Genomic DNA, 13,767 nt, shown 5'->3' with positions numbered 1-13,767 from the left:
AGGCTGGAGAAGTAGGTGAGGCCAGCAGGATGCTGGCATCCAGATAACATGGGGACTGAAGCTTTTGTTTGCAAGAGAAAAACCTCATTCACCGTGGCTCAAATACCATGCGAAGGGGTGCCTGGGTGGCTCAGTGGGTTAAGCACCTGCCTTCGGCTCGGGTCATGGTCTCAGGGTCCTGGGATCGAGCCCCGCATCGGGCTCTCTGCTGAGTGGGGAGTCTGCTTCCCCCTCTCTCTCTGCCTGCCTCTCTGCGTACTTGTGATCTCTCCCTCTCTCTCTGCCGGACAAATAAATAAAATCTTGAAAAAAAAAAATACCATGAGAAGCCGAATCTTCCCTCTCACTAGCATGTGGCAGCTCAAAAATTGGTTAATTTAGGACTGAATAAAGTAACTTGGGACCCAGTTTCTTTCTGTATGTCTGCTCTGCCCTCATCAGCAAGCTGGCTTTTCCTTAAGCTTCTTCCTCCTTTGGTTACAAGTGGCCGCCACAGTTCCAAGCATCATTTCCAGCCACAAAAAATGTCCAGTGGAAGATGAAGGACTCTTTCTTCTTTTGTCTCTCTCTCTCTCTCTTTCTTTTTTCTTGAGGATAGAAAAATCTTTCCTAAAAGCTCCTTGGCCCTCAGAAGTGATCTCCCCTCTTCTTAGCCAGAGCTGTGTCCCACACCCATCCCTAAGGCAATTTCTTGAGGAGCACTGGATAAAGAGGGATTGCTGGGGCCCTGGGGATTTCTCTCTGAGTCACCACCGGAAGGGAGCACACCAGAAAAGATGTGAGGGCTCTGCCAATCCAGCCCCTCTGGCCTCCCCCCAGTTGTGGCCCAAGATGGCCTCTCCTGACCTTGGCACCCACCTGGGGGCCGGGGCTCCTGGAGATGCTGGAAGCGCCCCCACACTACCCAGCTGTCTTTTTGAGGACCTTCTCTTTGGGCCAGAGGGAGCAGCCGCGGCCCATTTTGCAGATTAGGCAAGGCATTCTTTTGGGTACAGTCGGGTACAGTCAGCAAACCAGAAAACAAGAGTGAACAGGGCTTGGCCCTGGGGTGGGGCTGGGAGATGCCAACGGTGAGAGGGAGAAGACCTATCCCACCCTTGGGAGGGATCCCAGATGGGAGAAGAGAAAGGTCACTTGAGCAGAGCTGCACCCAGAGAGAGATCTGGGCCGGGGCGGGGAACCCCACGACAGCGCTGCTCCCTGCAGAAGCCGGTCTTGAGTCAACGCAGGAAGGAAAGACTCATCTTCTCCCTCTTGACTCCCCCGAACTGGAAAGCGTAGTTAATATTTTTGAATGGAAAGGCTTGGCTACCTATGCGCTCGTCTTCCGGGAGGAGGGAATAACGTGTGCAAAGACGCGAAGGTGGGGAAGGGGCAGACCGCGTCACCAGCCGCGGTGTGGCAGTGGGTCCGGATGAAGGGGGCCGCCAGCGCCTGGCGCCAGGGCCGCGCCTTATCCTGTGGCAACTTTGAGTCACCCAGGGCTGGTGTCGCGTGCGTGGACACGTGCTGGAGTGGGGGGAACTAAGTTTGCGGGAAGTCTAGCCCTCCTAGGGCCCTGCGGGACGAAAAGGCCAGTCTCCGTCCCTGAACGGAAAGTCCTGAAGTGTCCCAGCGGGACGGGGCGGGGGGGGGGTGTCGCGCACGCACGCATACTGCCCGGTCCCCGACTTCACGGCCACGTGTACGGCCCGGTGCGTTCCTGCTCCTCCTCCGGAGGCGTTTCGTGGGCGGGGCTGCCCCGGAGGCAGCGCGGAACGCTCACCAGTCCAGCCTGCCGGGCGTGGCTGGTCGGAACGCGTCCTAGCCTTCCCGGTCTTGCCCTGTGACTCATCGCCGGGTGGGGCCGGCGCACAAACACCCCACGGTGGAGGGGGGGACGGAAATCCCGCTCCTGCGACTCCTTGTTGTCCCCGAGAGCTCCGGCCACCCACGGTCCTCGAAGGCGCCTAGCCCTGGGATGCCTTGGTTCTCCCGGCCTCCAGGAGCAGGTCTCAGGGAGAAGTTCCCGAAGCTCCAGCCCTTGGAGTCCCTCGCCCCCCACCCTGAGTTGAGCCCCTCGAGCATCTAGGGACCCAGCATCCCCTCCCAGGAGGGGCGGGGTTCCCGAAGCTGGGGGAAAGGTTTGAGAATGGGGCATGGGGTGGCTCCTGAACAGAGAGGGAGGCACAGATATGTCGTCGAACTTCGGATAAGGGAGCGTCTGGATTTGCTGTTGAGACCGTGGGAAAAGAATTCTCGGACAGTCTGCCTGGGTTTCCCAGGTTGGAATGCCAGAACTCTGGATGTCCAGGCTGGGTTTCTGGATACGGCGGCTCAGCTCTAGGCGACAGAGGGCTGGGCCCAGCTTATGGGGAGGCATGAAGTGGACACAAGGTAGGAACAAGTGCTTTAATAAGGCAGCAGGCCAAGGGCCTGCCAGAGCTGAGAGCCTGGAAGGAGGCATCCATGTCTCCCTGCTGTTATGACATGAAGCCTAATTTTTTCCCAAAACCTGAGAAAGTCTCGGAGGCCTGGTTAGCAGTCTTGTCAATAGTTTCCTGGGTGGACTTGGCCACCTGGTCCATGGCTAGGGAAGGAAAGGAGAAAGCAGATGAGGGTGAGGCCCTGGGAACCAGAGCCCTGTAGGGTTAGCCTGGATCTCCATCCCCAGGAAGCAGTGTGGGCAGAGGGGCTCCGAAGGAGAGGACATCTCTGGGTGAGGGCTGAATGGGGAGCGGGGGGAATGTGCAGGGGCTGCCCACCCTCCTGCCCACCAGCACACCAGACCTTTCTGCCCTGCTTCTGTGGCCTGATCCACCACTTGCTGGGCTGATGCTCCTGCCGCAGTCACTGGAACAGAGAGATGTGGCCTTTAGCCCCTAATGAGACACTGCTGGCCACAGGGACCCCCACCGTTGCTACTCCCCCACCCCCGCCCCGATCTGTTCTCTGGAGTAGTCTGTCTGTCCTATAGGCCCAAGGGATGAATGCCATCGAAGTGAAGTCTTTTGACTAAGACCATCTAGCCAGCTAGGCAAGGAGCCCTTTCCATGCCTCTAGGGTGTTCTTAGTTATTTATAACTCTGGGCTCCTCCCCTCTGGCGTGCTTCTCTTCCCAACTCCAGGACTGCAGAGAAAATATCCCAACAGAGGCTGGAGCTGGCATCTGGTCTGCCGCTGCTCCTGGGCATGGCCCAAGAAGAACCATGTCCCCCTTTCACAATGTCTCCTCCAGAAGCCTGGCCCAGATGCCTGATTTCCCACCTGGAGTGCACGGGAGTCCACTTTTGCAAGAGTCCCTCTCACGGCGGCTTCCCTCCTGTGCCTCACCTAGTCACAAGCAGTGATGCTAGTAGTGCCTCCATGGGCAGGCAACTTAAGACATTAGGAAATGGAAGTCCAGAGAGGAGGTGACACTTCCAAGGTCAGGCCATGTCCTCTGGGCCAGAGTTTGTGCCCATGGTGAACAGGGCTTCCAGGACCTCAAGTGGGTCCCACCTGCTGGGTAAGCAGACAAGTGGCTCCTGCCTCTAGAGATCTGACATCCTTGCTGCTGAACAGGAAAGAACCTGCTTTACTCAGACCCTGGGCCAGGGAGGTGTTAGGGGGTCAGGCAGGCCCTGGGTCTGTGGCTCACAAAGCACCCCCCTTCCTGTCCCCCTTGGGGCCTTATATGACAGAACCAGTCAGGGCCACAAAGAAGGAGCATTTGCACCCAACTTACAGATGGGGAAAGGGAGGCCCAGAAGGAAGGGTCCTATAGACAGGCTTCCTGGTAGCATTTTAATTTCAGGGGAACAACCATGGGAGTTCCCTGGGGCACTGGTGAAGGAGGGAGTTAGTGTGAGTTTTGTCTGTTGAGTGGGATAAGTGCAGGACAGACTGGGAGCCAGAGTCCCGAGGGAGGCTGCCCTGGGACTGGAAGAGCTGCAGCTGGTGGGCCCAGGGGTCTCCTCACATTCCCTAGCCCCAGTCTATCCTACCCCACCCCAGCTGCATAACCTCAGGTCCGAGGAGGAAAGAACTGGAGGTGGAGAAACAAGGCTGGGACCTGCCCTGTGGTGTGAGAGTGGGGAGTCCCTCTGGGTGAGGACTTGGAAACGATTATTTTTCCGGTGTGGGGGCGGGGGAAGTAAGGGGGCGCAAAACAATGGGGGGGAGCCGCCTCCACCATCCCATCCGGTCCAGTGCTCCTCTGAGACCCCAGCAGGCAGAGGTGGATTTCGGGGGGTGGGGAACGGGCTCTCTCTATGGACCTCTACCCTCCCCTAAGGACTGAGGTGGGGCCGCTCGGGATCGGGGTGGGGCCGGTCCCCGCCGCTCAGCCTCCTCATATTGGCTCCTGGCAATGCCCAAATCGGACCACGAACCCTCGGGCACCGCTGTTCCCCCATCTGCCTCAAGGCTTCATCCCCGGGGCTGAGCGGGGTGGGCGTCGGCCCCGTCCCTGCATCTCAGAGGAAGGCTCTCCCCAGCCGGAACCGCCCACCGACTTGATGCGCAACCCAGGGCTTCTGCCTCCGCTGCATGTGCCCCGGGTCGCGCGCTGTCCTCACCCGCTTCCTGGGCCGCCCCCTGCACTTGCTGCTTCAGGTCCTGCAAGCCCTTGCTGGCCATGGCTGCGGGGGGTCTGCGAAGTCGTCAAAGGTAGCGGCAGCGTTGTTAAATCCTGTTCACCTTGCGGCGACCGGAGAGCGGGCTCTGGTTTTTAAGGCGCCCCAGGGCCGGCCCGCCCCGCGCGGGGCGGGGAAGGTGGGGAGCGGGGCGTTTCCCGGCAGACAGGCTCCAGAGACCGACCCAGCCCTGCTCCAGGCTCCACCAACCGGAGAGCACATCCCGTCCTCCGGCCGGTGGCGATGAGAAGACGGCCGTCCCCACCAGGGTCTGAACAGGGAAGAGGGGCTGCAGAGGGGTTGGGTCGGGGTCCAGAGATGGGCTGGAATAGAAGGGGGGCGCACAAACCTCGCCCCTCCCCGTCCGCCAGACCCTTCATCCCTGACCCTGAGGATCGGGTGCGCGCTGCTTCCGCGCCAGGTCAGAATCTCGAGGCGGGAATCGACATTAACAATAGCGGCTGCCTTTTACTGAGCATTTACCTAGTACCTTAGTGCTACCCTAAGGCTTTCAGGCCTCTTGTATAATCTTTTCAACAACTTCACGAAATTGGTGTTACTAGCAGTTTATAGGAAGAAACTGAGACACAGAGGGCGCGTTTGGTCTCACCCAGACTTGAATGGCCGGGACTCGAATCTGCGACAGTGGACTGCCCTGACAACCACCAAGCTGGCTGTCCCCACACACCGGCCAGGACACTGCAGACTGTCCATCTGTCCTGCTGCCACTGGGACCAGGCAGGCACAGAGGGGAGAGACTCAGGGAGCAAGCAGTCCAAGGTGGAGGGGAACGACGGAAAGAGCTGCTGTGTGTGCCCAGCCCAGGCAAGGAGATTGCTTCCTTAGGTCACCAAAGCCCTCCGAGTTGGGCAGGAGGAAAGGTTCAGAGAGGGTGGGGAATCTCCCCAGGCCACACAGCAAAGAAGGGAGTGGCCGAGCCTCAAACCGCTGAGGTCACCTTTCCCAGGATGGGGTGCACGCCTGATGTGGTGATGACCCAGGGGCACTGGGAGTGGGGTTAGAGGCCTACGCACCAGTGGTGGAGCCACGGATCCCGAGAACAGCAAAATAACCCAAAAGGCATGAGCCCCTGGCACTCAAGTGTGCTGGTCGGGCCTCCACCCTGCCCCACGTTCTCCCACTCCAGAGCCAACGTGTGGAGCTTGGAGGCCACCATTGTGCTGGGCTTGTGCATCTTGGTGTGGCTGCTGGACTCTCTCTCTAGTGCTTGCTCTCCAGGGTGGTGTGGGAGTCTTCCATATTCTGGAGCCCTGGGAAGACCCTACATACCCAGGTCCCCTCGGCTGGCCCGTGCCCTGCCCCTAATGTTTTAGGGAGGAGGTAGCTGGGGGGAGAGGCTGAGGGGTAAACCGTGGAGTGTCAGCCACCGTGTGGACTGTCTGGAAGCCTGCTCTCTCACACACAATGAGAATGGATTAATGGAGGTGAGGTCAACCCCGGGCAAGTAGAAGGACAGGCGCTGAGTTCAGATGGGGGGAGGGGACTCCAATGACAGAGGAATAAAGTGGCCACCACGCCCTCTCCTCCTGGCCTTAAGCCCGGCCAAGCCCAGAGCACAAAGGTGTGGCAGGAGCTGCCTTCTTGCTGCCTAGGGGACCCCATGGAGCCCAGCCTTGCCCATGTCCTCCTGAATTTCCACCATTAGCACCAGGCCTTTTGGCCGCGAAGATCTTTTCACCACAGCAGTTAGCTCATGGCTGGCTGTTAATGCTCTTTGGTGCAGGTCCCAGTGGACAAGAATAAGACAGGGAGGCAGCAGCCTCTGTGGGAGGCACAGTGATGATAGGGGCAGCTGAGTGTCTCTAAAGTAGCAGGCACTGCAGTCGGACTCCCCGGGCCAAGTCCATCTCTCTGAGCCCTAGTGCCCCATCCTTGATGGGTGGATGGGGGAGACAGAATCTCCTCACAGGGCTCTTGTGAAGGTTCAGTGGGCTGAAGGCTGCCCCACATTCAGCAGGGGGCCCCTCAACAGGGGGGCATTCTCAGGTAAGGAGAGGGATCCAGAGAGAGCGGTTGTTCCTCTAGGGAACCCAGGCACAACCGCAGGAGCCCAGAGCACATAAGAGAGGGTCTGTATTTTTTTAATGTGGGCTCCATGCTCATTGTGGATTTCAACACAGGGTTTGAACTGACGACCCTGAGATCAAGACCTGAGCTGAGATCAAGAGCTAACCAGCTGAGTTACCCAGGCACCCTGATAGGGTTTGGAAGGCTGCGAGCAGTACAGGTGCCATCCAGTGGGAACAGGCTTCTTGGATAGTGTGAACCTAGATGTTTGGCATTTGACCCCAAGAACAGGCCCTGAATATGTGTCTAGGGTGGGAGTCAAGCAGCAGGGACCCTTCCAGATTCCTTTGGCAGAGGCAGGGAGCCCTGGGATGCTGGTGATGCACGGTGTATGGGGCCTGGGTCTAGGTGTCCTCCTTCCCCTGTCACCTTATGGGACTCCCTCCTCCTCTCTGTCTCTCAAAGTCCAAGCTCTCAGACACACCCAGGCCCCGGGTGGACTGCTCCTAGGCGTGCATAGGCCTGCTTGTGTGCATGCGTCTGGGTCCGGGAGCATTAACACCCCTGACTGCCCTGAACCTCCTCTAGAACTTTCACTCCTCCCATGGCAGGATTTGGGGGTCTGCGGGACCAGCAGCCTCCTGCTCCTTTCTGCCTCCTCAGCAGTGGATGCCCATGGCCAGCAGACTGGGATACAACCCTGCTCAGCCCACAGGGCTGGCCTTGACCCCTGCTTCCCACCACTGAGGCAGGATGGGAAAGGGGTGATCTCAATCGTGTCTGAATTCGGGGGTGGACTCAAGCTCTAGCTCTGACACCTGGGGTTGGAGGCTTGGGGCCAAGTCACTTAGATGCTCTGAGCCCAAACTGTCTGGGTGCCGAAGGGGAAGGAACCTCTCCATCGCCTCTGAACAAGGCCCCAGGACATGATGCCAATAGCCCTTCATGTAGGACATCTGCCAGCCTGGTCCCCAGGTTATTTTGAAACAGGACCACGCAGTCTGGGGTCCTGCAGCAGAGCGTGGTCATTAACTGGGTGGCTCTGGAGCCAGGTGACCTTGGCTTCTGCCCAGTCCCAGAGGTTCCTTGCTCTGTGCCCTTGGGCAAGTTATTTAACCTCTCCATTCTTCAGTTCCTTAGGGAAACTGGGATCATACCAAGAGTTTGTTCTGAGGATTAAATTAGGTAAAGTGCTCAGGCCTGGGAGGAGCTCATTTTTACTACTTTTAAAGGGTGGAGGCTCACTCTCCTGCTTTTCAGCTGTCGTCTTTTCTAATGATACCTGACAGGACTTCTGGTAAAGGATGGCAAAGCCCAGCTCCAAGCTGGTGGGAGCTTGAGGCCAGCTGGGGCCAGGCGGGAGGAGCCATGGGGTCATGTCTTTCTGCACTGAGGGGGACTCAAAGAGGACTTGCTATGGGCCTGGACGTCACATCTTTAAAGGTTACCCTCAGTTCCAGGGAGGGGTGTGAGGTTGTCTGGGGGAGCCAAAAGCTCTCCATGTTAAAAGACAACGGTGTGGGCTCCCTGAAGGCGGTGCCTACACTCAGAAGGTTCCCGAAATGCCCAGGGTCTGCCCAAAGGGTACCTGGCCCCAGAACTGCTTCCCAGGCCCACCAGGAGGCTGGCCTGGCTTCTGTTCCCAGATGAGGCAGCACAAAGTGGAAGTATGGGCACGTATGGCCAGGGGTGAGGATTAGAGTTTTATTTGGAATCATTAAAAACAAAATTTCACAGCAGCATCTGTGGGTTCAGAAGGACCGGGGGTAGAGGCTGTGAGGGAGGGAGTGAGGGAGGTGAAGGCATCAGAGGCAGCTTAGGAGGACAGGCCTGTGGGTGGCCAGATGTGGGCGTGGGAACATGGGCAACCCAGGTCACGCTCTGGGCTGGGCACTCCGCGTGCCTGGAGCGGGTGGGGTGCAAGGCAGAGGGCTCTTCCTCGGGGTCTCCGTGGCCGACTGGCATCCCTCTAGTCTCCTCCACTCTTGGCCTGGGAGAGAGAGTGCCCCTCACACACAACCCCAGCTCCACCCCCAGCAGCCACCCCCCCAGTCCCCCCCACCCAGTGTGATGGGGCTGGGAGTCATCTCTGGCCCTCCACCCTAAGGGAATCATTCATGAGGGAACCTCCCACTCAGGCTGAGGGGGCTGCAGAAGGTCAAGGGGCTGTCCTGAGGGATCCAGGACCCTGGGAGGGAAGCAGCCTTGCCCAGTGTCCTCCGGGAGCCCAGCACTTACCTCCTCAGCCACTTCCTCTTCCCCTGTGGCTGCCTTGTCCTCCTGCGGGGCGGCTGGTTGCTCCAGTTCCTCCTGGAAGGGAGCAAAGGGGGACCCAGGGGATGTGGGACCGTGTGGAGTGTGCAGAGGCTCCAGCTGCTCTGAAGCCAGGGCTCATCCACCTGGCCTCAGAAATGAGCAGAAGCCCTCAACACCTTGCTGTGCGTGGAGGGCAGGAGGTGAAGGAAGTGTGAGGACCAGTCAGACCACGGGAGTGACAGAGCCTTGTGTAAAGACCCACAGTGGGGGCTCTGTCCGAGCATGCTGAGGCCTTCTGGGGGCACCAAGTCTCCTGGAGCCCAGCTTTACAAGCCCGCGCCCCCCACCAAGCTAAAGCAGAGTCTCTGGGCTGTCCTTGGTTGAGCCTCTGCATTGAGGAGGACTGGGTCGGGGGGGGGGGTGCGGGGTGCAGTGGGTTGGGGGAGGGCTGTGGCCCTGAAACCTGAGGCCTGACCCACCCTCAGTGTCCCCAAATCACATGATCATACACCCTTGTCTGACTTAGTTCCCAAATAACCCCAGGAGGAGGGATATGCCATCGTTGTTCATACAGCAACCTCCAGGCCAGGGAGGCCAAGTATCCAGCTCAAGGCCTCAGAACTTAAAACAATGGGACTTGTAGGGATCAGGTTGGGCTTGCTCCAGGCCCATCCTTATACAAGCAGCATCTTTCTCTCTGCCTGACTCCTGGATGGCCTCTGGGCTGAAGCTGGTCTGGTTGGGCCAGCAAGGGTTATACAATCCTCCCCACTTCCTGTCTCCTCCTCCCTTAACCCCAACCAGACACTTGCCTAAGGTGGCAGCTATGGGCAAAACCAGACTGGGTGATCAGGCAGGATCCCGGTCCTAGCACTTACCTTTAGAGGATCCTGCCATGTCCGTGCTACCACTGGGACATCCTTGGTAGACGGGGGCACCAAACTGTTCAGCAAGATTTGGGGCAGGCCTTTCAAGCAAAGGGTAGGCAGCTCCCTGCCTAGTCCTGCTGCCCCAAGGTGGGTAGATGAGGCCCGCAGAAGGAAAGGGCTGTCGGACAGGCAGTGCCACATCCTTCTATGGTTCACTGGAGGGGCAGTTGTGACTGGTTTTTAGGTGTCACCAGGAAATGTCTTTCTTGGGGCAGCCACCCATACCCTAAGACCTGGGTGGCTCCCTAGGCTCACTGGCCCTCCGTCAAAGCCAAAGAGAAGGGCCCAGGCTCCCTCTCAGAGACGCAGTGGCAGCCTGGCCCTACCCCAGGGCCTCTTTTGTTGGGAGGGAGGGGCCTGGTGTCTCCCAGAGCACCTGTGGGTCCTGCCCAGGTGATGATGATGATGGAGTCACCTGCTTCTGTTGGGTGCTCAGCATGATCCAGGAGTAACGGTTTCACGTGGGGCAAGTTCCCTGCAGAATTATACATTGTCACAGCAAATCGGGCACTCTCACCTCCTCCCGTGTCACGGATGAGGTAATGGAGGTCCCCAGGGGTTGAGTAGCTTCCCAAGGTCACACAGCTAGCCAGGGCAGAGCTGGGAGTGAGGACAGGGAGCAGTTGCCTACTCTAAGGACATGGGGACCCTGTATTGGTGCAGAAAGTGGGTGCCTGGGTGGCCCCCTCCCCACCATTTCCCAAAGCAGGGATCCTCATTGCTGGGTGCCTGTACCCAGCCTGTACCTGCCCCCCCATATAAACTGGGCTCTCCCCCACCCCAGCTACCTCACACTCTTAACTGCCCTGGGAACTGCAGACTGCCAGGACCAGCCCTGGGACCTTGAACACCTCACGTAACCTCTCTGGGCCTCATTTCCACACCCCATCTCTGGGGATTTGGGGCCCATTAAATGAGTTAGTAAGTGTAAAATGCCTCAAGCAGAGCCTGGTCTGTGGTGGGTGCTGGGACAGCTCACCCCTGGGGCCTCCACCTCCTGGGAGTGCCTGACTGCTCCCGTGCTCTCTGCAGCCGGCCGCCCAGGGGCTGCACGCGCACACGCATACACACACACACACAAACACACACACACACACACACACTTGTGCAAACTCACGAAGGCGAAGGGCGCGGTCAGGACCCTCCCTGCTTTGTCACGAGGGGGCGCTGCTTCCCTGCTCCTGCTGCGAGGGGAAAGCAGCCCACCGGGCCCTGCAGGGAGGCGGGCCACCAGGCCTGTGGGCGGTGACTTCACAGCTCCAGCCCGGTGTTTGTGGCCTAGGAGGCTGCCTGTCACCACACAGGGCCCCATGGGGCCCTGCTTTCACGGGTGAAATGTGGTACCTCCCAAATGCTGAGCATCAAGAAGATGTGGTTTGGAGCCTCACTTTCCAGTTGGGCCCCCAAGCTGCCCCCCTCACAAGGGTCATTGGGAGGATCCCAGGCATTAATGGGTGTGAGAAAAACGAAGCACACACATCCTGGGCCTCTAAGTCTCTGCTTCCTTATAGATCATGAGGCACTGATGCCTCCTCACCAGCCAGCCTCTCTGGGACCCCATCTCACCTTTCGAACCACTCCGGAGGTGATGGCAATGTTCTCTGCCTCCTCTACCGTCTTGATGGCCACTGTGTTGACACTGGTGACCACGGCTTCGCTCACAGCATTGGCCTGCTCCTTGGTCTTCTCAGCCACTGCAAGAGGACTCCGACTAGCCTTCGTCCTCCTGCCCCCTGCCCCCATGGGCCTGGCCTGCCCAAGTCAGGCTGAGCAGCCCCTTTCTCAGAGCGCTCAAAACTCTGGCTCCACTAGAAGCCCCGGGCTGCCCCTTTCTCTGACTCTGGGGAGCCCTGATGCTGATGGGGAAATCAGGAGGCCCACCCTGGGTCTAGCCTCAGGGTCTGGAGGGCTTGGAGCTTTAGCACCAGGTTGCAGTCCCTGGAGGTCCCAGCCCCCATGTCCCCTGGTCCTGGGCTTCTCACCTGAGGTCATGCTCTGCACGACATTCTCCTTGGTCTTAGCTCCTGTGGAGGAAATGGAGGCGTCAGCCTACTCCTCCTGGTGTTGCAGGGGTGGGGGGTGGGGGTGGGGGGTGGTGAGAGCAAATACAGAACAGCTGGACAAGCCGTGGGGTCAGCAGGGGGTTAGGATGGTGTCCGGGGGCCAGCAGTCCCTTCAAAGGCTGCTTCCGGCTGTGTCTGAAGGAAGGGAATGGATGGGAAGTGGACAGGACAGGGCTGAGAGAGACCATAGGGTCCAGACCCGAGTGGGTGTAGCCGGGGCCTCGGAAGTAGCAACAGGACAGAGCTGAGTCACCGGCTTCTGAGGGGCTGAGGGGGGTGGGGCTGCACAGGATCCTGGGGCTCAGGCTCCTCTCCCCTGCCCCCCACTCTGAACAGGGTGGGGATCTAGGATATGACTGATGAGCACCTGCTCACTCATCCCACAGAGGCTGCAGGCTCAGCATGGCTTCTCATCTGAGTCCAGGGGTGCAAGTGCTGGGCTGGGGGACACTGGGTTGCATCTGTGCACGTGCACATGTGTGTATGTGCACAAACAGGTGTGTCTGAGGGCTGAGTGCCCTCTTGCTGTCTGCCCCAGACACGCTGGGGTCCTGAGGAGGTCAAAGCACATAATGGGGGGCTGAGGGGTTATGTACAGAAGGATGGGGGTGCTCCAGGGCCTGGAAACCCTGAGTCAACAGCCAGGTCCTCACCCCACCGAAAATGCCTCCCTGGAGCTGGGGGATAAGGTTGGCCCCCGGAAACTGGGCATCCCTGCCTCCAGCCTCCCAGCTGCTGCACACTGCCACGCCCTGCTTCGCCCACACTCACCCACATACATGACCCCCTCCTTGGTCTTCTCGGCCGCTTCTGTCACCCCCTGCTTGGTCTTCTCCACGGCGCCCACCACACCCTCCTTGGCGATGGAGAAGCCCTTCTTGAAGACGTCCATGGTGGTGGGCAGGGCAGGGAGGTCGATCCTTGCAGAGAGCTGTGGCTGGAGCTGGCGAGAATGCTGCTGCAGCCGCCGTCCCGCCGCCTCTTATTGACGCCCATGAAATATTGATGATGCGGCGGCTGGCTGCTGGGAGCTCGGCCAGCGGGGCGGGGAGGGAGGGGGGAGGGGGCCCGCCCTCACCTTCCCCCAGGGCGGAGCAGCTGGGTCCAGCTCTCCCCGAGCCCAGTTGCTCAGCCCTCTCCTCCTGCCCCCTGCCCTCCAGGGAGGGGGGCTGCAGGGGACTGGACTCGTCCTTATCCATCACTGCCCCTTATTCATCCACTGCCCTGTCCACCCACAGTGGCGGCAGGGGCTGGGGCTCTCGGGCCTGGGGCTATAGTGTCTGATGCATCTGGGACAGAAGGGGTCAGGCAGGGGAGGCGCCTTTGCTACCAGCGTCCCAGGTAGGGCAGGGGTCAGAGCCACGCAGGCCTGTCAGGCAGCCGTGGCCAACCTCCCAGACCAGCCTGGGCTGCCTGGTGACTCACCAGCCTCATGGATGCCCCCACCCCCGGGCTCCAGCAAGGGCACCTGGGGAGCTGGGTCAGAGGAGCGCACAAGGGTTCCCCAGTGCCCCAGGACCCTAGGACAGCTCCTCTCTCTCCCTGAGCCTCCCCCCACCTGCTGGCTCCCACAGCCCCAGGGTGAAAGGTGCTGAGTCGGCATGCAGTGCCCCCCGCTTCCTGGCCACCAGCACGGATGGGCAGCAGGTTCCCTGAGACTGACCCGACCACTTCCTGCAGTCTTACTTCCACGCTCCGGCTCTTCTAGCTCCCACGGGGTCATGTGTGGTGGGGCTGCCTCCCTGCGTGTCCCACACCTCCAGTGTCCCTGACCTAAGTCCTTTTGAGGCACAGGAACCAGCCTGAGTTGGCTGCCTCTGTGGGGGAAGGTGGTGGGGGTGGCGATTGGGGTGGGGGGGGCCGGACGAGGCTCACCCGGTGGGCCGGCCCAGGCCA

The 13,767-nt window shown here is 59.7% G+C and overlaps 2 protein-coding genes across 2 annotated transcripts; both read right to left on the bottom strand.

Moving 5' to 3' along the window:
• Positions 1-2,377: 2,377 nt before the first annotated feature.
• Positions 2,378-4,708, bottom strand: LOC111145288 (adipogenesis regulatory factor). The gene is made up of 3 exons (XM_022500121.1): positions 4,539-4,708; positions 2,770-2,832; positions 2,378-2,569 (listed from the first exon to the last, which is right to left on the bottom strand). The coding sequence occupies exons 1-3, from the start codon at positions 4,597-4,599 to the stop codon at positions 2,463-2,465; spliced, it is 231 nt and encodes a 76-aa protein (XP_022355829.1). The 5' UTR covers positions 4,600-4,708; the 3' UTR covers positions 2,378-2,462.
• A 3,604-nt stretch (positions 4,709-8,312) lies between these two features.
• Positions 8,313-12,867, bottom strand: LOC111145171 (synuclein gamma). The gene is given in 6 exon segments (XM_022499881.1): positions 8,313-8,613; positions 8,862-8,933; positions 11,375-11,502; positions 11,791-11,832; positions 12,643-12,846; positions 12,849-12,867. Coding segments are annotated over 6 exon segments (486 nt in total). The 3' UTR covers positions 8,313-8,592.
• Between the last annotated feature and the right edge of the window lie 900 nt (positions 12,868-13,767).

This window comes from Enhydra lutris, unplaced genomic scaffold (genome assembly GCF_002288905.1).
Source record: "Enhydra lutris kenyoni isolate GAN:26980312 unplaced genomic scaffold, ASM228890v2 scaffoldscaffold12, whole genome shotgun sequence".
Classification (NCBI taxonomy): Eukaryota; Metazoa; Chordata; class Mammalia; order Carnivora; family Mustelidae; genus Enhydra; species Enhydra lutris.
Note: the sequence above shows the minus strand (reverse complement) of the source record. Positions and strands in the feature narration are given on the sequence as shown.